Below are 10771 nucleotides of genomic sequence, written 5' to 3'. Positions count from 1 at the left end.
CCTTTGCGTTGAAGTAGTAGGGCGTGGAGGATGGTCATAATCATTAGGATCAAAACGAAGGGAATATGAATCTCGTTCATCTTCAACTACCATGTTGTGGATAATAATGCAGGCGATCATTATTTTCCCTGACATTTCTTTATCACGCGCTAGAGCTGGTTGTCGAATTATAGCAAAACGAGCTTGTAATACTCCAAATCCACGTTCCACATCTTTTCGTTTGCTCTCTTGGTTTTGGGTAAATAGACTTTCTTTTTCATTTTGCGGAAGATTTATTGTTGGAATAAATGCAGCTTATTGAGGATATATACCATCTGCTAGGTAATATCCTATATCGTATTGGTGTCCATTAACAACATAGTTAACTGCGGGTGCACGACCCTCAAAAACATCATTAAATAATGGAGATCTATCAAGAACATTAATATCATTACACCTACCTGGCGTTCCAAAATAAGCATGCCAGATCCATAGATCATACGAAGCAACGGCTTCTAAAACCAATGTTGGCTTACCCGGTCTTCCCGAATAAAGTCCTTTAAATTGAAGTGGACAACTTTTCCATCTCCAGTGCATGCAGTCGATGGAACCCATCATTCCTGGGAATCCTCGTTCTTCAGCTGCGTACAACAATCTTCTTAAATCTGCTTCATTGGGCTTTCTTAAGTATTCGTCCCCGAAGTGGGAGACCACCTCTTCTACAAAATGTCGTAGTGAATCTCTAGCAAGATATGCACTAATTTTTAGATAATCGTCCACATAATCCGCCGCTCCCCCGTACGCTAACAATCTCATAGCGGCAGTGCATTTTAATAATGATGATGCACCAAGTTTACCTGCGGCATCTCGCCTTTGTTGGAAGAATGAATTTTTCGAAGTCAAGACTTGTTCTATGCGTAGGAAGACATGTTTTTGCATGCGAAATCTCCGCCGAAACATTTGTGGGGGATAAACGGGATTCTCGGCAAAGTAGTCATTCCATAACCGGTGGTGCCCCTCATCACGATCCCTTGGCACTACAGTTCTTGGCGCTCTTGGAACTTGAGTTACCATTGGATATAATTCAGCTGGATTGACCATCACAAACCTTTCCATCATTTGATCCATCAACCGAGTTGTCTGTCTGCGCCTTTCCGAACGACGCATGTACTCATTGTTACGAGTTATTTGAATGTGTGTGTAAGAATTTGGATCATCAGAATTCGAAGAATTAGAAGAAGAAATATTGCTATTGTAACTTGATTCTGATGACATGATTTCTATATTTTTGTGGGGGAAGAATGGGGGTTGTAGGGTAGAATGGTTTTGTGTGAATGGTTGAGTAGTTAGCATCGTAAGGTATATATAGATAGAAGGTGAATTGTCGGCAATATTACACTGATATTGGAGTGAATTTGTCAAGTCATCACATAATGGTTTTAGTAATAATGGACTGATATATGAAGTGAATTGTCAAATCAAGGTCTTTATTATTGCAGTAATAATGGACAGATATATGAAGTGAATTGTCAAATCAAGGTCTTTATTATTGCAGTAATAATGGACTGATATATGAAGTGAATTGTCAAATCAAGGTCTTTATTATTGCAGTAATAATGGACTGATATATGAAGTGAATTGTCAAATCAAGGTCTTTATTATTGCAGTAATAATAATGGACTGATATATGAAGTGAATTGTCAAATCAAGGTCTTTATTATTGCAGTAATAATGGACTGATATATGAAGTGAATTGTCAAATCAATGTCTTCATTATTGCAGTAATAATGGACTGATATATGGAGTGAATTGTCAAATCAAGACATAGCTCATCAATAATATCATGATTTGAATCATTGGATACATATATTAGAAAACTAAAAACTTTTAGATTCATTAATTTGATAATTTCATACTACAGCCGAGTCTAATACTAATTAAGAACTAAAATGACATTACATTGGAAAGTAGGAAATACATTAAATAACATTAATCTTACTAAAGGAAAATCAGAAAATTACATTGGAAATAAAACCTTAACTAGATCTCTCTTAAGTTGTTGTTCTTCCTCATTTAAATCATTCCTTGATGAAAGCACCTTGAATAACTCCAAGTTAATCTTCCTGTTTTTAATTGCAATTTTCTCCCTTTCTAGCCGGACCATCTCACTGTTGCGTTCCTTTTTATGATTAATCCTTTGGATCTCGACTTGAAGTTCATTGTTTTTCTCCAAAATTAATTTTTGGACTTGATCCATCCACTCTTGAAAGGCTTCTGCAGGCATGTTCAAAACTTTTCCCTTGCCTTTATTTTTGGTGAATCCGTCGTTTGGAGTAGTTGGGTCTCCACTGCTTGGCGTATTTGGCTCACTTGAAGTGGAGTAGTTGCAAGTTTCATTGATCCTCCACCTCTTTGAGCCACTTTCTTGATTAACTGTCTTCTTTTTGCAAGCTTTGACAGTATCTCCCATAGGCTTCCATACATCATTAAGCCTTAAAATTTCCCAACAGTAGTGAAGCTTATTGAAGTCTGTTTTATTATCCTTTTTGTAGATTGCAAATGCAGTTTTCATGACGTCGTCATCAGACTCACCACTTTTCCGACGAGACTCTGCATGAGCATATGCACCAACAAATTTGGATACTTTTGCATGTATTCTTTTCCATTGACTTTGTATTTGACCCAACTCTCTGTCAAATGGTAAGATATCAGACTCCTTGAAACTTTCAACTCCTTCTTCTCAGCATCGATCTCTATAACACTTAACTTCCTTAAACATTTTAGTAATTTTTCCCCAGAAGATACTTGCTGTTTGTTTAGTATTACTACCTTTATTTTGGCTTACTGTTAGCCACGCCTTCACGAGAACCTCTTCTTTACATGGCCTCCAGAATTTCCTCGACCTTTTATCTTCTTCTTCATTGTTGTCATCATCACGCTCAACCGATTCAGCTCGAGACTGATATGAACTACTGAAGTTCGGAAATGACCCATCACCTTGTGATTGTTGGAAATTTTGAGACATAGGAAATGATGCTTCATCTTGAGAATAAATATAATTCTCATTCGAAGTGTACATATTTTCTTGTGAATGTGGAGCAAATTGAGAGTGAGAAGGTGTATTTGAGAAACTCATATTATGTTGGGGGAGTTGCTGGTTAAGTTGAGTAGGATACATCATATTTTGTGAGTTGTTTCCATATGAAAATTGGTTCAGTTTGAGAATTGAGATCAATTTGGGAACTAGGCGATTGAAAACTTAGATTAATATGAGGTTGTTGAGGTCCTTTGAATTTTGGAAGGTTTTTTTTTTCTATCGGTTTTGGGATCCATAACTAATTTTAATTAGGAGATAATTTATTTTTGTGGGGGTAGATAAATAAAGAAAGGAAACAAATATGATTTCTAATAACAAAATAAGCTCAAAAATAAGATGTGTAAAAATAGTTCAATATTGGTCTCTATTTATAGACAAAAAAAAAATAGTGTTGGTGTTTTTTTTAAAAAAAAAAAAAAATTAAACTGACAATATGTCCGTTGCAAAAATTTGCAACGTTAACAATTACAAATAATCCTAGCCGTTAGATTAAAGAAATAAGGGGGTTGATGTTGCATGCCAGCAGCAGTGGGCCGCTCCATTTTTTTCTTCCTCTCCCCTTCTGCCATGTGGCAATGATCTACTCTTTGGCAAGATCGTTGCAACGATCGGTTCATTGCCTTCTCTCCTCTTTTTTTTTTCTCTCTCCTATTTCTTTATTCCCATTTAATCTCTCTCTCCTCATGATCCAAGGTTGGGATCAACCAATGGGCATGCTCTAACTCATTTCCTTAAAACTAAACTCTAGCAGTCCCAAATGCTCAACCACGAAGAGAGACAAAGGAACAAGCTCCGGCTGATAGCAGCGCGGCGGCGAAGCTCCGAGCAGGCTGGTGGCACAAGCGACTCCGACACGGCGCATCAATGTCAATCAGAGAGGAGGGAGTCGGGATAGGAGAGAGAAAGAGTGTGCACGGTGAGTGCAACGGGGTCGGGGAATTAAAGTGCACTTTTTCCATGGACCGAGGTGCTTGTAGTGGTCGGCGAGGCGGCATAGGGGAGTCTTGGTGTCTGCGGTGGTTCGTAGGGTGGATGGTGGTAGGTGGTGATGTGGCCTGTGGGAGATAAGGCCGAAATAAAGGGCACAACTTTTTTTTTAATTAGGAAATATACCTCTAAAAAACAAAAACAAGTGACCGGAAAAACAGGTTCTGTCCGGTCCAGGTCCGAGTAAATCACTGAACCGGTCCATCGGTCCAGTCGGGTCGTGTTCTGGAACGGTGTTCAGCCCTAGCCACAATGACAAAATTACAACCCTGTCATTACAAAAGAGGAAGCCGCATATGAGAACACTAATACTTAGATACAATAACTTCCAAAGAAATAGATAAACAAAGGATAGCATCAACCATTAAACAGGCAGGGTGGATGATGGAGATGGTCATGTAGGCTGATAGCTAAAATGCTTAGGTGAGCCATGCTAGGAACTCAAAATATCGAACAAGGCTTTAAGTTTAATTTTTCTTAAAAAATTAACAGTTACAGTAACAAAAACTCCACCATTTTTTTTAGTTTTCCAATAAAAGTTGGGCGTCTATCTTACCGCCCAAGATGGACAAATGACTCCAACCTCTAAAAATTTTCTTCTAACGAAATAATTCCATTTCTCTACTATTTGTTTTTTGCTTTAATGAGGTGGCTTATTTATAATGGTGGTGGGGGGGGGGGTTAACTTACACCTTGTGTATATGTAGCCTTTCTCCAAGACTTACTATCGGACAAAAACTAAAATCAAATTGAGTATATGAATATTTCAAAAGTCTACTTTTTTTTAAGGAAATCGTGGACATGTGTTGGGAGCCAATACTAGTACTTCCTCCATTTTCTTTTGTTGTGCCTATTTGAAATCGGGGAAGAAACCAATGTAACTCAAAAAATAAGCATGATTTCACTATTTTAAAGATTTTAACATTTTTAGTTATTCTATATAAAGCAACCAATGACACAAAAGTTTGAGGGGTAAAAGAGTAAAACATTACTACAAACTAGTTTGAACACATTTATTGTCCTTTGAGTTACTCTATGTTAGACAACCAATGAGACAAAAGTACGAGGGGTGAAAAAGTAAAAAAATGATTACTCAACTATGTAAACACATTTATTGCAACTTAAAACTAATGGAAATTTTAACTCATAAATTATTCTATATCTGAAAAAGATTCAAAATAGGAACAACATACTAAAAATCTCAATGGGGAATACGATAACAACAACAGAAAATGGAGGGAGTATATACTAACCTCCATTTTCAAATAAGTTGAATACTTTGACATTCACGATTGTCAATGCACAACTTTGACCATTAATATCTCTATTTATGTATTTACAAAAGTTGATATTGTAAAAATATTCATTGAAACAAATCTAACAACATTTTACATGATCATTTTTGTTTTTATCATAATTATTAAAAAATATATATGGTCAAAATGAGGTGTGTGAATAGTACAAAAGTCAACGTGTTGCACTTAAAAAGAAAAGAGGAAGTGGATATAAAGGAGGAACTTTAAGAGAGTATATAGAGCGCCACCTAAGCGTGCCATGTCATTATTCTTCATATATAAATAAATATAACACTAGTAGAATAATTGCTTATTGCTGCGATGATATTGTTGCGATTTTACCGATACGCAGCAATATATCACGTAAAAAGAAAAGAAAAAATATAAAATATCATATTGCTGCGGTTTCGACCAAAAACCGCAGCAATATGGTTTGAACAATTTTTTTTTGAAAACTTATTACCATTTGACCAAACATATTGCTGCGGTTTCTGACCAAAACCACAGCAATATATTAAAATAATATAAAAAAATTAATTTCAACCTATTGCTACGGTTCCTACAAAAAACTGCAGCAATAGGCTTTTTTAAATGAAAAATGTGCGCGGCCCAATTAGGGTTTTGTTCCTGCTCATCAGCCATTTAAGTAAAAAAAATTTCTTTCCCTCTCATTTCCTCCTCATCAGCCGTTCCTCCTCACAGCCGTTCAAAAAGTATTTCTCTCTCTTCTTTCTCTTCTCTCTCCTCTCTCATTTCCGGTATAAATACATATCTCTCTCCTCTTCATTTCCTCTCTCTCTTCCCTCCTCGTCTCGCCGGCGTTCGTTCGCCCCTTCGTCTCTCCGGCGTTCGTTCGCCCCTTCGTCTCCATAAGTAGTTCGTTCGTTCGTTCGCCCCTTCGTCTCCATAAATCGTTCGTTCGAGTTTGTTCGCTCCCAGTCGGTCGTCGTCGTCTTCGTCTCCACCACCGTCGTTCGCTGTCTTCGTCTCCACCACCGTCGTTCGCCATCTTCGTCTCCACCACCGTGTCGAGTTTGTTTGCCGTCCGCACCATTTTCCATTTTCCTTCTGTATTACTGCGTTCGTCTAATATACGACCATTTTCCTTCTGTATTGCTATGTTCGTCTAATGTACTTCCATTTTTCTTTAATTTTTAATTTTCTTTATTAATTCTATGTATGTCTAATGTACTTCTGTATTTCTTTTTCTTTTTTTCGTTTTCTAAAATTTTTTGCTTATTAGTTATGTTTTCATTTTTTATATTTTTGTAATTAGGGTTTGTAAAATATTATTTTATTGAATATATAGCGTTTTGGTTTAGTTACTTTTGTGTTGTTATGGTACTTCAATGCTGCAATAGTCTCTTTGGATTAGAGAATGATATTCTTTCAAATTTAATTGCAAAATGCAAAATTTTTTTTTTTTTACCTGTACCAAGACCTATTGCTGCGATTTTGGGTAACAACCGCAGCAATAGACCAAGATATTGCTACGGTTTCTAGCCAAAACTGCAGCAATACATTGTACTTTTTTTAATAAGAATAAACATATTGCTGCGGTTTAAAACCGCAGCAATATATTAATTACCTATTGTTTCCCCCTTAATTGCTGCGCGGCCAAAACCGTCGCAATAAGCCACTTAATGACCGCAATAATAAGCATGTATTCTACTAGTGTAAGGAGCTTTGGATAAGGGAAAATTAGAGTTTGGTTCGGTAAGCAACATAAATTAGTTTACTATGTAAATTGAAGTGAACTTTTGCTACATAATTTGGAATATTGTAATTTTTATATCATTAGAAAGTGATCGAAATGCGTTTCAATATAAGATCCATTTACAGTATAGTTTTATAACCTATGAAGATTTATTTGTTTATTCTTTATTTTAGATACATAAAATAGCTAAAAGAATAGCATATTATATGTGAATATATCATTCGAGCATTAAGTTTTGTTTATGATTTTTACACCATTAGACAATGATTACAAACTATAACATTATAAATTATTAGATGAATGGTAACATATTTTTAACTTGTGTGTTGGATCATTGTGTATGCTATATAAATAAATATATTAAAAGTCGTTCCTAAACAAGAAACTATGCTACGTGGCACTCTCCATGGGGAGTTTTAGTTCATGTAATCCATGTACAATAAAAAAGTTAGAAATTGCAAAGTATAAGTTTTGATCTTGTGACCTCAAATTCATATATGAAAGTCTTAACTACTAAATCAAGTTGTATTTAATGTTATCATTTTAAAGTACAATATTAAAAAAATGAAATTTTTTCTTATGCCCCAGCCTAATAACTAGTACATATATATTAAATGGCGTTCGAAATAAGGGGGCTGGGGTTGGGTTAGGGAGAGAGAGAGTTAGGATTTTTAGGGTTTAGTTAGGTTTATTTAGTATTTTTCAGGGTTAATTAGTTAATTAGTCAATGGAGCACTAATGCCCGTTAGCCAAAAGAGCATTTTGGATTATTTTTTTAAAGGTCAAGGGTTTCTGGTGAATTTTTTGAAAGGTCGGAATATTTGGTGAATTTTGAAAAATATAAGGTATTTGGTGAATAAATTTTTTTTATCAAAGATATTTGGTAAAATAACCGTTTATTTACACCTAATGACATATGAATATGTCTACCACTTAAAAAATAATCCATACATAGCACAGGCTTCAAAAACTAGTGGAAAATTTAACATAGATAATCAGTCCACATAATCCAACATTATTTAACACCTCATAGTAGTACAACCGAACAAGGCAATCTACGTGGAGTCCACGTCAGGAATATCTTACACCATCAACCCATCACCCAATTCATCCTACGGCAATAATTTCTCCTTTACGCATGGCGGGAACATGTTTTCGCGTGCTAACAGAAAACGGCCACAAGCCAACTTTCTCTCTCCTAAAACCAATCACATTGCACCACGTAACCCCAAAATCCTCTCTTCTTCGCAATTTCTCTCCTACGCAATTTCCAATCTACTCTCTATAACACAAACCTCTCATATCTTTCCTCTTTTGTGCAGAAAATCAGAAATCAGAAATCAGAAATCAGAAATCAGGAGAGAGAAAATCCACACACAAAAAACTTCTTCAAAACAATTCATCAATGGAGGTTATAGACGGCGTCGTTTTAAAATCTTCACCTTGTTGTTACACCCACATAGGAAAACCTTCATTAACTTCAAAAAATTCGTCCTTTTTGAGTTCCCAGATTAAATTTAGGAGAGAGAATCGAATACCCAGTTTCAGAAAATCTTTATTGAAAGTGGGAAATAATGGGTTTGAAGAAAAAAATCACTTGGACTATTATTCAATGGTTTCATCCCCTGTTGTTTGTGGAGAGAAAAAGGGGAAAAAAGGGGTTTCAACAAAGAAGAAGATGAAATTATTGAAGGGTTTAGTTAAGGATTTATCTACGTTTTCTGAATTAGCATTGGATTGTGATGATAATAATCAGGGTTTTGTTGCTGATGATAAGTCTAGAATTATCTCTGTAAGTTTTAATTTCCTTTCTGCATTTAATTTAGTATCTTTGTTTACAATTTCCTATTTAATCTTTGAAGAATTTATTGAAGTTGTTGAGTTGATTGCTTGATTTGGTGGGATAAATTGGGATTTCTTTGTTGTAGTTAAAGAGTTCCCCTGTTGTAGCCTTGTAGGTGTTCTTGTTCTTTCAATGTCTTCATCTGAGTCGCAACGTTTTGACTTTTGCACTATTCATATACCGAGAATTTTTGACTGTTATATTAAACAAATTTAATTATGTATGATGTTCGGTTCATCTTATATTGAACTTCTTAAATTCCACGAATAGATAATCAAAGGTATTGATAATGAAAGTTATGGCTTAAGGTTATAACTAATAGAAAACAAGCCAAGGTAAATGTTATCGGTGTTAGTATTAGTTGCGTGTTAAATTAGTGTCTTATTCTTTTGTTTAGTTGTTGGGTGAAGTATTGATGTTTTTTTGCTTTTCCTATAGCTCCCATTATTGAATGCAACTATTTGTTTGGGATATTTTTTTTTGATTTTTTAAGCTGATTTTATTTGTTGTACTTATTTGCTCTATTTTTAACAAATCTGTGTAGCAAGCAGCAGAGATACTTCTAGCTCAATTGAAGCAACTGAGAGAAAAAGAACAGATGAAGGAAAAAGAAGAGATGGGGAAATGTAAATCTCAAGACTGCGAATCATCTTCTTCCTCGTCGGAGTCGAGTGATAGTGAATGCGATGAAGTGATTAATCTGAAGTGCGTAAAAAACAAGAAATCGATTGAAACCAAGAAAATTCAATTAGTTAATGAGGAACCATTGATGACTCCACCTATAACACTTCCTGAGCAATCTATGAGTGAACAACTATCTCAAAACTTAGAACAAAAGTGCAGCAATATGATCCTTGAAATGACCTTAAACAAGGATTCAGGAATTGAAGTTCTAAACTCAGAAACTACGAATCTTAATCAATCGAAAATCGAGGTTTGTATGGGTGGGAAGTGCAAGAAATTAGGTGCCCCAGCATTGATGGAGGAGTTTCAGAGAGTAGTGGGTGATGAGGGAGTCGTTGTAGGATGTAAGTGTATGGGAAAGTGTAAGAGTGCTCCTAACGTCAAGGTTCTAAACAACAATGTAGGTGATGATTCTTTGAGAACACCTAGTAATGCTCTCTACGTTGGTGTCGGTTTAGAAGATGTAGGGTTGATTGTTGCGAATTACTTGGGGGATGAGTCAAATGGTGATCAGTTGCGCTTTGCTGCTTCAGGCGTTCTCCACTGAAGAATTTAATGTCATTTGCTGAAATTTATTCACTTCTGTGCAATACTTTTGCTGAGAATAGTGGTCGAAAATTTGAAATCTTATGAAGATTGAGAAACTGAAGTAGGATTTGTAAGGATGATATTGCAGATTGTTAAGCAAGAAACTAGCGAGATTGTGAATACGAAGCTGAATTGTTCCTGTGAATGTGAAGCTGTCTTTTTGTACATAACTACTGTTTTTCTGTAGTTATTCAATATAGTGCGATTCTTGATAAAGAGAGGAGTAAGAAACTACAGGGAAGAGAAGATATTATGAAGTAAGCATAATTGTATTATCAAGTACTGTATGATATAATGTTTATTATGCAAATTATCATTACATCTTTTCAACGTTTGGAAAACTTCTTAGGGGTAGTTTGGTTCAAAGTAAAAAATGGAAAAGGAATGGAAACAAATAAAAGAGAGGAATGGTAACAAAGATGGTTACTTTCATTAGGTGTTTGGTTCAAGTTAAGTAATGGAAATGGAATGGTAACTATTACCACCAAATAATACATTTTGTTAATTGAAATTGGGGGAGTCCATTACCACCAAATAATGGTAATGGATTGATGAGTAGTTGAACCAAACAAAAAGAAAGA

The 10771-nt window shown here is 35.4% G+C and overlaps 2 protein-coding genes across 2 annotated transcripts; one reads left to right on the top strand and one right to left on the bottom strand.

Annotated features, from left to right (window-relative positions):
* Positions 1–294: 294 nt before the first annotated feature.
* Positions 295–1254, bottom strand: LOC125495547 (uncharacterized). The gene has a single exon (XM_048640301.1). It carries the CDS (start codon positions 1252–1254, stop codon positions 295–297), a length of 960 nt encoding a protein of 319 aa, XP_048496258.1.
* A 7121-nt stretch (positions 1255–8375) lies between these two features.
* Positions 8376–10516, top strand: LOC104906934 (diacylglycerol O-acyltransferase 3-1). Its single transcript, XM_010695766.4, has 2 exons — positions 8376–8867; positions 9463–10516. The coding sequence occupies exons 1-2, from the start codon at positions 8481–8483 to the stop codon at positions 10147–10149; spliced, it is 1074 nt and encodes a 357-aa protein (XP_010694068.2). The 5' UTR covers positions 8376–8480; the 3' UTR covers positions 10150–10516.
* The last annotated feature ends 255 nt before the right edge of the window (positions 10517–10771 follow it).

The sequence above is a fragment of the Beta vulgaris genome, chromosome 3, assembly GCF_026745355.1.
Source record: "Beta vulgaris subsp. vulgaris cultivar EL10 chromosome 3, EL10.2, whole genome shotgun sequence".
NCBI classification, from domain to species: Eukaryota; Viridiplantae; Streptophyta; class Magnoliopsida; order Caryophyllales; family Amaranthaceae; genus Beta; species Beta vulgaris.
Note: the sequence above shows the minus strand (reverse complement) of the source record. Positions and strands in the feature narration are given on the sequence as shown.

Coding starts and splice junctions, on each gene's coding strand:
- LOC104906934 (XM_010695766.4), top strand. CDS start 8,481: ATGGAGGTTATAGACGGCGTCGTTTTAAAATCTTCACCTTGTTGTTAC. Junction 8,868..9,462: donor ATAAGTCTAGAATTATCTCT/GTAAGTTTTAAT, acceptor AAATCTGTGTAG/CAAGCAGCAGAGATACTTCT.
- LOC125495547 (XM_048640301.1), bottom strand. CDS start 1,254: ATGTCATCAGAATCAAGTTACAATAGCAATATTTCTTCTTCTAATTCT.